The sequence below is a fragment of the Gigantopelta aegis genome, chromosome 2 (assembly GCF_016097555.1).
Source record: "Gigantopelta aegis isolate Gae_Host chromosome 2, Gae_host_genome, whole genome shotgun sequence".
Classification (NCBI taxonomy): domain Eukaryota; kingdom Metazoa; phylum Mollusca; class Gastropoda; order Neomphalida; family Peltospiridae; genus Gigantopelta; species Gigantopelta aegis.
In genome coordinates this window covers 29,956,006-29,970,329 of record NC_054700.1, presented here as the reverse complement: position 1 = coordinate 29,970,329, position 14,324 = coordinate 29,956,006, and the positions used below count along the sequence as shown (strand labels likewise).

General features: G+C 41.4%; 1 protein-coding gene across 1 annotated transcript in view; it reads left to right on the top strand.

The window, feature by feature from the left end:
• Window positions 1-5,236: 5,236 nt before the first annotated feature.
• Window positions 5,237-14,324, top strand: part of LOC121388166 (cys-loop ligand-gated ion channel-like) — a 39,409-nt gene continuing 30,321 nt past the window's right edge. Inside the window, exon 1 of the mRNA XM_041519409.1 lies at window positions 5,237-5,419. Coding sequence (XP_041375343.1) covers window positions 5,237-5,419 — 183 coding nt within the window. The remainder of the gene's footprint in view (window positions 5,420-14,324) is intronic.

The following is a 14,324-nucleotide window of genomic DNA, read 5'->3' as shown; positions in this document are numbered from 1 at the left end:
TACCCACTGAGCCTTGCGGAGCACTCACCCAGGGTTTGGAGTCGGTATCTGGATTAAAAATTCCATGCCTCGACTGGGATCCGAACCCAGTACCTACCAGCCTGTAGACCGATGACCTGCCACGACGCCACCGAGGCCGGTATCTCGGAAGGATTCCCATCGGTGGGCCCGTGGGACTATAATTTTCTCATTTGAACCAGTGCACCATGACTGCTACTGAAAACAAAATGTTGCGGGTTTCTTCTCTCAAGACTATACGTCAAAATTATCAAATGTCTGACATCTAATAGCCGATGATTAATAAATCATTGTGCTCTAGTGGTGTCCTTAAAGGGACAGACCCTAGTTTCAACCCGTGAAAATTAACACTAAGTTTAATTAATCTACAAACCTGTAACACATTTGGATAAAGTTATAAATGAGTGAAACATGAGCCTGTGACTTTGAAATGGTCTAAAAATAGACTAAAACTCGACTCCATAACTGTTACTTCTCAGACGCACGTGCGGTTTTTTAAAATATGAGAAATGCATTTTGTGATATTAAAAACACCAGGATGACCAAAAACACTTCGAATGTACGGAAATGGATAATCCAAACAATAAAATATAATTAAAGTATTATTTCAGTTATCAAAAACGGCTCTAATAGTAAAAAAATATGCCTTAGTGTTTAAAACTAGGGTATTTCCCTTTAAACAAAGTAAACTCCTTCTAAAATTAGGCTATTTGATTTTTTCTCAGTTGGATCAAAATTTGGGATTGTAAATAATGCTTCCAGGGACCCGTTCCACGAAGCAATCTTAGCCCTACTATCGTCGTAAATACCTACCATCGAGACCTTAATTTTTTTCTACGATCGTCAGCCCGTTCCACGACGCGGCGTAGCTTACTATCGTCGTAAATTACTGTGAACATTTACAATTGGTATGAGGCAGTTGTAAGCCACTGACGTAGCTGTCAAACGGCAGTTAGATGATGATTTGATAATTTTCTAAGAAGGATGCTAACTGTTTGTGTAAAAATGGATTTAATATATACCAAATACCTTTTATGAAACTCGGTGATCGATGAAAAAGTCTAGGCCTAACGACCTTCACACGAAAATAAGGGAGATAACTCATGTCTTACGCATTCGGCAATTATCGCTTACCGAATAAACTGACAAAGTTACTTCATGGTTGTCCGATACCAATGAATACACCCAAGATGTTCCAAAACGTCGGTAACCAACTTATTATTTAACTAATTCGCACTTCTTTTCAAAGAATATATTAATTATTAAAGGGGCACTTAAGACTACCGTAAGGTTGCTTTGTGGAACGGCTGTAAAGTTTACGGTGCCAGTTGTAAAACTCACCTTAAGTCACTACAATTAACCTTAGCTACAATTCTTTCGTGGAACAAGGCCCAGGACGTTTAAAACAATAGGTCGGTTTGGCATCGATCCCTGTCAGTGGCCCATTGGGCTATTTCTCGCTCCAGCCAGTGCACCACGACTGGTACATCAAAGGCCGTGGTATGTGCTATCCTGTCTATGGGATGGTGCATATAAAAGACGCACTCAACACATTTTATTTACGGTTATATGGTGTCAGACATATGTTTAAGAACCACACAGATTTTGAGAGAAAACCCGCTGTCGCCACTACATGGGCTACTCTTTCCGATTAGCAGCAAGGGATCTTTTATTTGCACTTCCCACAGGCAGGATAGCATAAACCATGGCCTTTGTTGAACCAGTTATGGATCACTGGTCGGTGCAAGTGGTTTACACCTACCCACTGAGTCTTGCGGAGCACTCACTCAGGGTTTGGAGTCGGTATCTGGATTAAAAATCACATGCCTCGACTGGGATCCGAACCCAGTACCCACCAACCTGTAGACCGATGGCCTAACCACGACGCCACCGAGGCCGGTAAGGTGTAATGACTGCATGGTGCAAAAATAAACAGATCCCTTGCTGCTAATCGAAAAGAGTAGCCCATGAAGTGGCGACAGCGGGTTTCCTCTGTATGGTCCGACGCCATATGTCTGACGCCAAATAACCGTAAATAAAATGTGTTCGTTAAATAAACATTTCTTTCTTTTTTCCGTAAATAAAATGTGTTCAGTGCGTAGTTAAATAAAACATTTCTTCTTCTTTTTCCGTAAATAAAATGTGTTGAGTATGTCGTTAAATAAAACATTTCTTTCTTTTTTTTCGTAAATAAAATGTGTTGAGTGCGTCGTTAAATAAAACATTTCTTTCTTTCTTTCTTTTCAAAATCAAGTTACTGTAGACGCACGCTGACCTGATTGGGAGCTGGTATCAAGGTGCGATCCCAGAACCTACACAGGCCATTGAATCAATACTTTCCTCTTGGCAATGACGCACCACCACCTGTGTTTATTCACAAAGTGATCGGCTGAAATAATGCACGTTATCCATTAAACAGTGTGAACGTTCACCGCATACCAGTAAACACAAAGGATACGCACATTACACCACCACCACCACCACAGTAATAGTCGCGTTTAGTATCGGCGAACATTGCACTCCAGCACTAAACAGTTAGTCATAGGCGTACGGGTTTCCATTTTCGTATGGGGACAGTCTGGCTTTTGCCCCAATTAAACGAAAAAAAATCCTGTATCTGGATAACAACATTTATTCATATTAGCATTAATACCAAACAGCTATATAGAGTTGCAAACGAATCACTATGCATTTTTACATGGATTACAATGGATTTTGAGTGTAGAATAATAGGAAATACATGGTAAAAAGGTCTCAGGTTAGCACATTTTGCTTGTATGTCGGTATAATTTTTGCCTGAATTTGAGGTTTTGCTCAAGCACTGGGAGGGGGGGGGGGGGGGGCGCGCAGTACCCCCTGTCTCGTACGCTTATGCAGTTAGTAAATATTATATATATATATATATATATAATATATATATATATATATATATATATATATATATATATATATATATATATATATTATCTTACGTTTTCAATGCAATCAAAGTATCTGATATTTTTCAGATCACATACTTTACGAATTTGATAACTTTGCAAATAAAGAGATTATTACCCCGGAGTGTTTCGGTATCGTCAATATCATATATTAGGAATAAAAATAATGTATTATGCTCGCCAGTGGCTCGCATAATACAATTTTTATTCCTAATATATGATACTGACGATACCGAAAAACACTCTGGTAAATAACCTCTATATATGTAATGGATTGTTATTTTCTCAAAGAAAAGTGCTTAATCAACCACATCTTGAGTTTGGTAACACAACTTTAAAACTATCTAAAACACATAAACATTTAGGTGTCATCATGTCAGCTGATGCAAAATGGTCCAGTCATATTCAAACTGTGTGTAAATCAGCGTCGGTAATGATTTTGGTACTAAGGAAATACAAATTGTTATTAAATCCTCAAACTTTAATGAGAATATGATATATAACTTTCATACGACCTATTTTAGAATATGCTTCTGAGGTATGGCTGTTCTCAATTAGATACAGATAAATTAGAAAAAGTACCGTTAAAAGCAGTTAGAATAATCACTGGTATGCCCACGTTTGCCTCACGTAATTCGTTATATATTGAAACAGGTTTCACTACTCTAAGTGAAACAAGAAAACCAAAAACAATAAGCACTATGTTTAAAATAATTCAAAGAATGGCTCCCAATTTCTCAACTGATTGTATTCCAGAACGTGTAGAGCGAAACGTCCCTTACATGTTAAAGTGACATTCCTGAGTTTGCTGCAATTTTTAAGATGTTATCGACTAACAGACTTTTTAACGATTGTAATTACATGTCAAATATATTTTTCTGCATAAAATATTAGTGACTGTATATTAAACGTGTTTCTGATCGTTCTAATATTTGTACTAAGTTAAATTTCATTTTATTTCCTAAAAAATACTTTTTCGTACGTACGAACGTATTTGAAGACAAAATCCAGTTTGGGCTTCTTAAAAATATTAAGACGACCAGAAACACATTGAATATACAGACACTGATATTCTAAAAAAAAAAAAAAAAATTAATATGTAAGTTTAATCGTAGAAATATTTTATTAGTCGGAAACATCTTACAATGCAGTAAACTCGGGAATGTCCCTTTAAGAAGTCGGGAAAACATATCAACACCGTTTTCGAGAATAAGTTTATTAAAATCTTCATTTTTATTTATTCAATAATTGATATTAATTTAAATCCTATACATCCTGTAAAATAAGCCGTAACACCAACGGTAGAAGCGGTTCAATCATACTTTTGGTGTGGGAAACGAAGAGAAAATATTATGACGCACAAGATCACGACATGGCTGTAGTACCTTAAATGCAGATCTTGACAGATGTGGGCTTACAACAGATCCTTCATGTAACTGTGGATATCATACAGAAAACAGTATTCACTATTTCTTTTAATGTAAAAAAAACAGGCAGGTTCTTTGTAACTCGTTTTAACGTTTTATTTGACGACGCACTCAACACATTTCATTTACGGTTATATGGCGTCAGACACATGGTTAAGGACCACACAGATAATAAGAGAGGAAACTCGCTATCGCCACTTCATGGGCTACTCTTTTTCGGTCAGCAGCAAAGGATCTTTTATATGCACCATCTCACAGACAGGATAGCACACACCACGGCTTTTGATATACCATTTAGTGATTTACTGGCTGGAACGAGAAATAGTCCATTGGGCCCACCGACGGGGATCGATCCTAGACCGACCGCGCATTAGGCGAGCGCCATATCCAATTAAAGTGCAAGTACGCTATGTGGATTTCTTGCTGTAGACAGGGTTTTAATGGTTTGCGATTAGTGGGGGTGTGGGCCGTCGAGCCATTAGTACTCTTAATGGAAGCCGATACACGGGTGTGATCCTTAGTGCCGCCAATGGCTTGAGCACGACACCACCGCGTCTGCACCGTTCCTCTCCTTTCCATATTGATGAATGCCATTTGCGATTCACCCGATATCTCTCTCCGTTTATGCATGCTTAATCGTTGGACGTAGCGTGTGCTAATGTGATTGTGACAGTAACGAAGCGATCGGCTTGTCTATAGCCATGCATTATTGAAGGTTTATGTTGGCGGTGCAAGACGACTGCAGGCGTAGGCCGTTTTCACATTTCCACCATCAGCAACGGCGGCGGGATGCAAATGCATCGCTCTGTTATGATGGGATGTCATATGTAACTATTGTCTCACGGGATCATCATGGAAATACCAGAAAAAAATATATTATCTCCATTGCTGCACCATTCAGACTATTTGAACGAGAGTGCTGACAACTGTACACGAGCGGTTGTGCAGGAGAAGCGACGAGATTCGGCACAGAGGCAGTTCGAACCACAGGCCTTCAGGAGGCGGGCTGGAGACACTCACGCGATGATAGAAAAGGCAAGGCTTTTGAGGGGTTTAATTGCTGGGTTTTAAAAAAATAGGGGTAAAGTTTATATTTTATGAAATGTTTTAAAATTAGTGATTAATTTGTGACATTATTCAACTGGTAGTATTCCTTTAAAGGGATATTCCAGAGTTTGCTGCAATTTTTAAGATGTTATCGACTAACAGAGACTTTGTAACGATTGTAATTACATATCAAATATATTTTTCTGCATAAAATATTAGTAGCTGTATATTAAACGTGTTTCTGCTCCTTCTAATATTTGTACTAGGTTAAATTTCATTTTGTTTCCTAAAATATTTTTTTTCGTAGACAAAATCCAGTTTGGGCTTCTTACAAATATTAAGACGACCAGAAACACATTAAATATACAGACACTGATATTCAAAGCAAGAAAATGTATTTAATATGTAAGTTTAATCGTAGAAATATTTTATTAGTCGGAAACATCTTACAATGCAGCAAACTCGGGAATGTCCCTTTAAAAAACATTATTGCTTTCAGTTTTTAGTTTTTGTTTTATTTTATTGAATATAGCGAATTTTAATATTTTGATAATTATTTTTCTAAGTAAAAAGTAATTATGTTTCCATGTGTTTTAAGGTATATCTTGAAATAAATGGTTATAAATGTTAGTTACCAACAACAACTACAACAACAATAACAGTAACCATAACCATAACAACAACAACAACAACAACAACAACAACAACAACAACTGAAGTCAACATCAACATCAACATCAATTTATTCACAAGGAAACAAAACACGACAACACATGGGTGAAGACTATTGTGAATGAGAAGGTCGCGAATTTAAAGTGAAACTCATTTGACTACTAATTGTGTGGTTCTCTGACCATGTGTATCTTGGTCTTGCTTTGTCGGATACCCATTATCACTGATTAATCTTACTCTAGAGGCCCGTTACAAACATTCCTTTCCTTTCATACACATATAAATTCAGTGTAGAACAAAACATAATAATCGTGGTGTTCCAAACGTAGTTGTATAGTATTGTATCAGCATGTCAGCTTGGTTTGTTGCCGTAAGCCGTCAGTTTGAAACTCGTCTAAACTTTATAAATTGTGTGTATTTCTGTCTGTATGAGAGAGAGAGAGAGAGAGAGAGAGAGAGAGAGAGAGAGAGAGAGAGAGAGAGAGAGAGAGAGAGAGAGAGAGAGAGAGAGAGAGACAGAGAGAGAGAGAGGGACAGAGTGAGGGGGGAGAGAGCGTGTGAGAGAGACAGAGAGAGAGAGAGAGAGAGAGAGAGAGAGAGAGAGAGAGAGAGAGAGAGAGAGAGAGAGAGAGAGAGAGAGAGAGAGAGAGAGAGAGAGAGAGAGAGAGAGAGAGAGAGAGAGAGAGAGAGAGAGAGAAAGAGAGAGGAGAGAGAGAGAGCGCGTGTGTGAGAGAGACACAGAGACAGACACAGAGAGAGAGAGAGAGAGAGAGAGAGAGAGAGAGAGAGATAGAGAGTGAGAGAGACAGAGAGAGAGAGAGAGGAGAGAGAGAGAGCGTGTGTGAGAGAGACACAGAGACAGACACATAGAGAGAGAGAGAGAGAGAGAGAGAGAGAGACAGAGAGACAGAGAGACAGAGAGAGACAGAGAGAGACAGAGAGAGAGAGAGAGAGAGAGAGAGAGAGAGAGAGAGAGCGAGCGTGTGTGAGAGAGACACAGAGAGAGAGAGAGAGAGAGAGAGAGAGAGAGAGAGCGTGTGTGAGAGAGAGAGAGAGAGAGAGAGAGAGAGAGAGAGAGAGAGAGAGAGAGAGAGAGAGAGAGAGAGAGAGAGAGTTAGAGAGAGAGATAACCTTAAAAAATAGAGTGGCATTTCAAAACCAATATATTGATACAGTTTGGGGGGTTTTAATATATTTTTCGATATCAAGTTTTGGTTTTAACATATTTTTAACACTATTAATATTTAACGTTTCTGTTCTCCATTTTAATACTGTAAATACAATGTGTGATGCTAATAGTTAATTAGTTTTCTGAGCTTCAAAACTGTACTTATAAATGGCTTTGCAAATAAAGGTATCACGATAGATACTAAATATGACAATATGCAGACAATACTAATTGTATTCTTGATGACTCCCCAGAATCTCCTCATAACACATTGTTTGTTTTATACTATTATTTGTAAGTATCTGGCTTCACAATAAAGTCTATTACTTCAAAAGCGTTTTGGATCGGAAACAAAACATATTTGAAGGAAGCTTTTCATCATACTAGGTGGAAGCTAAAATTGGGAGCAGAACAGTTTTTCTTACTTGGTATAAACCTTTCATGACAATTAAAGAGACATACCCTAGTTTTTAAACACTAAGGCATATTTTTAAAAACTATTAGAGCCATTTCTGATAACTGAAATCATAATTTACTTCGATTTTATTGTTTAGGTTATCAATATCCATACATTTGAAGTGGTTTTGGTCATCCTGGTGTTTTTAATGTCACAAAATGCATTTCACATATTTTTAAAAACGTACGTGCGTCTGAGAAGTAGCAGTTATGGAGTCGAGTTGCCCATATAGTGGCGACAGCGGGTTTCCTCTCAAAATCTGTGTGGTCCTTAACCATATGTCTGACGCCATATAACCGTAAATAAAATGTGTTGAGTGCGTCGTTAAATAAAATGTTTCTTTCTTTCTTTCAGTACAGTACACAGGCATGCATAGCAAGTCTCTATATGTATATGGTAAACGCAGAAGCACATTTGCAGCATCACTAAGTACATACATATTAGTACACCCATGAGTGAGAAGCCAGAGCGCAATGTCAAACAATTACAGGACATTGTCTATAGAAGGCACACCGGCCTCGGTGGCGTCGTGGCAGGCCATCGGTCTACAGGCTGGTAGGTACTGGGTTCGGATCCCAGTCGAGGCATGGGATTTTTAATCGAGATACCGACTCCAAACCCTGAGTGAGTGCTCCGCAAGGCTCAATGGGTAGGTGTAAACCACTTGCACCGACCAGTGATCCATAACTGGTTCAACAAAGGCCATGGTTTGTGCTATCCTGCCTGTGGGAAGCGCAAATAAAAGATCCCTTGCTGCCTGTCGTAAAAAGAGTAGCCTATGTGGCGACAGCGGGTTTCCTCTAAAAACAGTGTCAGAATGACCATATGTTTGACGTCCAATAGCCGATGATAAGATAAAAAATCAATGTGCTCTAGTGGTGTCGTTAAATAAAACAAACTTTACTTTGTCTATAGGAGGGGGCGGGACGTAGTTCAGTGGTACAACGCTAGACTGATGCGCGATCGATCTAGGATCGATTCTCGTCGGTGTGCCCATTGGACTATTTTTCGTTCCAGCCAGTGCTCCACAACTGTTGTAACAAAGACCGTGGTATGTACTATGCTCTCTGTGTGATAGTGCATATAATATATCCCTTGCTGCTAATCGAAAAGAGTAGCCCATGGAGTGGCGACAGCGGGTTTTTTCTCTCAATATCTGTGTGATCCATAGCCATATTTCCGACACCATATAACCGTAAATACAATGTGTTGAGTGCGTCGTTAAATATAATATTCCTCCCTTCCTTGTCTATAAGTCATCTAATAGACGTGCGTACAAGTTGAAAATACAGTTCTTTCATGACCGCTAACACCTCAAAGTATAATCTCTTTAATAATGGCCATACGTCCCCCGTGTGGCATTTGTAGTCCGATATGCCTGTATACTGTACACTGTAAACCACAGATGCGTTGAGCGCCGTGTCGAGTGTCAATGTCACGGTGTCTGGTTAATCAAGTATTCCACTGTTGCCGTGTCAGAATAAATGAGAGAGGGCGACAGTTCGAAGGGATAACCTTTCAGTGTCCATACCCGGGATTGAACGGGATCATGTCAATGTTCCCTCAGCTCTATGTTCTATCAGGTCTATGTTATCTCAGCTCTATGTTCTATCAGCTCTATGTTCTCTCAGCTCTGTGTTCCCTCAGCTCTGTGTTCTCTCAGCTCTGTGTTTTCTCAGTTCTGTGCTCTCAGCTCTATGTTCCCTCAGCTCTGTGTTGTCTCAGCTCTGTGTTCTCTTAGCTCTGTGTTCTTTCAGCTCTATGTTCCCTCAACTCTGTGTTCTCTCAGCTCTATGTTCCCTCAGCTCTATGTTCCCTCAGCTAATACTAACCCTAACCCTGAAGGAACATAGAGCTGAGGAGCCCTAACCCTGACCCTGAGGGAACATAGAGCTGAGGAACCCTAACCTTAAATCTGAGGGCACATAGAACTGAGGCCCCCTAAACCTAACCTCGAGGGAACACAGAGCTGAGGAACCCTAACCCTAACCCTAACCCTGAGGGAACATAGAGCTGAGGAACCTTAACCCTAACACAGGGAACATAGAGCTAAGGAACCTTAACCCTAACACTGAGGGGAACATAGAGCTGAGGAATCTTAACCCTAACACTGAGGGAACATAGAGCTAAGGAACCTTAACCCTAACACTGAGGGAACATTTAGCTGAGGAACCCTAACCCTATCCCTGAAGGAACATAGAGCTGAGGAACCCTAACCCTAATCCTGAGGGAACATAGAGCTGAGGAACCCTAACTCTAATCCTGAGGGAACATAGAGCTGAGGAACTCTATCCCTATACCTGAGAGAACATAGAGCTGAGGAACCCTAACCCTAATCATGAGGGAACATAGAGTTGAGGAACTCTAACCCTATACCTGAGAGAACACAGAGTTGAGGAACCCTAACCCTGAGGAAACATAGCGCTGAGGGAAAATAGAGCTGAGGAACCCTAACCCTGAGGGAACATAGAGCTGAGGAAGCCTAACCCTGATGGAACATAGAGCTGAACAACCCTAACCCTAACGGTTAACCCTGATGGAACATAGAGCTGAGGAACCCTAACCCTAACCCTGAGGGAGCATAGAGCTGAGGAACCTAACCCTAACCCTGAGGGAACATAGAGCTGAGGGAACATAAAGCTGACGTAACATAGAGCTGAGAAACCCTAACCCTGAGGAAACATAGCGTTGAGGGAACATAGAGCTGATGAACCCTAACCCTGAGGGAACATAGAGCTGAGGGAACATAGAGCTGAGGAACCTAACCCTAACCCTGAGGGAACATAGAGCTGAGAAAACCCTAACCCTGAGGGAACATAGAGCTGAGGAACCTAACCCTAACCCTGAGGGAACATAGAGCTGAGGAACCTAACCCTAACCCTGAGGGAACATAGAGCTGAGGGAACATAGAGCTGAGGAACCTAACCCTAACCCTGAGGGAACATAGAGCTGAGGAACCTAACCCTAACCCTGAACCCTGAGGAACCCAACCCTAACCCTGAGGGAACATAGAGCTGAGGGAACATAGAGCTGAGGAACCTAACCCTAACCCTGAGGGAACATAGAGCTGAGGAACCTAACCCTAACCCTGAGGGAACATAGAGCTGAGGGAACATAGAGCTGAGGAACCTAACCCTACCCTAACCCTGAGGGAACATAGAGCTGAGGAACCTAACCCTAACCCTGAGGGAACATAGAGCTGAGGAACCCAACCCTAAACCTGAGGGAACATAGAGCTGAGGAACCAACCCTAACCTGAGGGAACATAGAGCTGAGGAACCTAACCCTAACCCTGAGGGAACATAGAGCTGAGGGAACATAGAGCTGAGGAACCTAACCCTAACCCTGAGGGAACATAGAGCTGAGGAACCTAACCCTAACCCTGAGGGAACATAGAGCTGAGGAACCCAACCCTAACCCTGAGGGAACATAGAGCTGAGGAACCTAACCCTAACCCTGAGGGAACATAGAGCTGAGGGAACATAGAGCTGAGGGAACCTGAGGACCCTAACCCTGAGGGAACATAGAGCTGAGGAACCTAACCCTAACCCTGACCTAACATAACCCTGAGGGAACATAGAGCTGAGGAACCTAACCCTAACCCTGAGGGAACATAGAGCTGAGGGAACATAGAGCTGAGGAACCTAACCCTAACCCTGAGGGAACATAGAGCTGAGGAACCTAACCCTAACCCTGAGGGAACATAGAGCTGAGGGAACATAGAGCTGAGGAACCTAACCCTAACCCTGAGGGAACATAGAGCTGAGGGAACATAGAGCTGAGGAACCTAACCCTAACCCTGAGGGAACATAGAGCTGAGGGAACATAGAGCTGAGGAACCTAACCCTAACCCTGAGGGAACATAGAGCTGAGGAACCCAACCCTAACCCTGAGGGAACATAGAGCTGAGGGAACATAGAGCTGAGGAACCTAACCCTAACCCTGAGGGAACATAGAGCTGAGGGAACATAGAGCTGAGGAACCTAACCCTAACCCTGAGGGAACATAGAGCTGAGGGAACATAGAGCTGAGGAACCTAACCCTAACCCTGAGGGAACATAGAGCTGAGGAACCCAACCCTAACCCTGAGGGAACATAGAGCTGAGGGAACATAAAGCTGACGTAACATAGAGCTGAGAAACCCTAACCCTGAGGGAACATAGCGTTGAGGGAACATAGAGCTGATGAACCCTAACCCTGAGGGAACATAGAGCTGAGGGAACATAGAGCTGAGGAACCTAACCCTAACCCTGAGGGAACATAGAGCTGAGGAACCTAACCCTAACCCTGAGGGAACATAGAGCTGAGGGAACATAGAGCTGAGGAACCTAACCCTAACCCTGAGGGAACATAGAGCTGAGGAACCTAACCCTAACCCTGAGGGAACATAGAGCTGAGGGAACATAGAGCTGAGGAACCTAACCCTAACCCTGAGGGAACATAGAGCTGAGGAACCCAACCCTAACCCTGAGGGAACATAGAGCTGAGGAACCTAACCCTAACCCTGAGGGAACATAGAGCTGAGGAACCTAACCCTAACCCTGAGGGAACATAGAGCTGAGGAACCTAACCCTAACCCTGAGGGAACATAGAGCTGAGGAACCCAACCCTAACCCTGAGGGAACATAGAGCTGAGGAACCTAACCTGAGAAACCCTAACCCTGAGGGAACATAGCGTTGAGCTGAGGAAACCCTAACCCTAACCCTGAGGGAACATAGAGCTGAGGAACCTAACCCTAACCCTGAGGGAACATAGACCCTAACCCTGAGGGAACATAGAGCTGAGGAACCTAACCCTAACCCTGAGGGAACATAGAGCTGAGGAACCTAACCCTAACCCTGAGGGAACATAGAGCTGAGGGAACATAGAGCTGAGGAACCTAACCCTAACCCTGAGGGAACATAGAGCTGAGGAACCTAACCCTAACCCTGAGGGAACATAGAGCTGAGGAACCTAACCCTAACCCTGAGGGAACATAGAGCTGAGGAACCTAACCCTAACCCTGAGGGAACATAGAGCTGAGGAACCTAACCCTAACCCTGAGGGAACATAGAGCTGAGGAACCCAACCCTAACCCTGAGGGAACATAGAGCTGAGGAACCTAACCCTAACCCTGAGGGAACATAGAGCTGAGGAACCTAACCCTAACCCTGAGGGAACATAGAGCTGAGGAACCCAACCCTAACCCTGAGGGAACATAGAGCTGAGGGAACATAAAGCTGACGTAACATAGAGCTGAGAAACCCTAACCCTGAGGGAACATAGCGTTGAGGGAACATAGAGCTGAGGAACCCTAACCCCGAGGGAACATAGAGCTCAGGAACCTTAACCCTGAGGGATGGGAAGTAACACTCGTAACTCTATCCAGATGCCGTCGGTGGGCCCATTGGGCTATTTCTGGGGTGATAGCAGAAATGAACCACAGCACAGCAATAGAGCGACTTCTTGTGCTAGAAACAAGAATTTCGCTGAATTAAATACCTCATTCCCATAAATTGAGTTGCTGTCATTCAAAAGTTACAGCGTTAAAAGTACATCTAAATGCCTGTTGAAATGGTCACAGCAACTACATTATTAAAATTTATCAGTTATCTTTTGCTATTAAAAATTCTTGATTAATCTAGCTCTATATAACACCTTTTGGGGTTATATTAACAAAGCTTTGAGATAAACATTTATAGATTCAGCTACACGATTGTAGATGCAGAAAACAAGTTTCATTTATTTAGGACAATGTTTGTGAAAAATTAACCTAAATGCGAGAAGGAGAATGTAGAGTAAGAAAAATAGCCAGATTCACCAACAGAATAAAATAGAATAGAACATAATAGAATAGAATAGATGTTTAACGACACCCCCAGCACGAAAAATACATCGGCTATTGGGTGTCAAACCATGGTACATGCAAAAAATAGATTCACCAACGGATTTCGAATCATTCTAAATTATTTGACTGTTGATGTGTTAAGTATTTACTGGACAATAGCTTTATTATCTTTTTCTTGTATCTAAATCAGGTTAAAAGCAAATACGATTAATGTAGCAGATATATGTTTAACTTGTTCATATTAGTTGTATGAAAATATAAACACATTGTGTATTTCGGCAACTATTTTGGATTCTCATTAAACATTATTTCTTTTATTATCTTACATTGTTCTAATGTGTAAAATCGAATTCTTTGATCACAAAAACATATACTCGTATTTGGACATCCGTAGAATCTTAATACAACAAGCAGAAGTTGAAAGATTAATTATTAATTTTGGCGGACATTTTCGACATCGCCACTTGGCGGATTAATCTCGCATTTTTTAGAGTGTCACTCCCACTATTTTTATTCGGAAGGTTTTGAAGATATGAAAAACACATTCGGACGTCTGTCCCCATAAATTGGTTACGGAATAAAAACAATAATTTGCTTTTACTAGTAACGCATTACCGTGTAGTTGCTCATATTTTGTTTTTCATTAGTGTAGCAAAAAATGGATGACATAAAGTAAGAAATTTGATCTGAAACCAAAGTCTGTTTTTGTGTTCAGGTGAAGATCAGGGTTTTTTCTGTGGGATTTACAAATGTCAGAGATACAAGGAC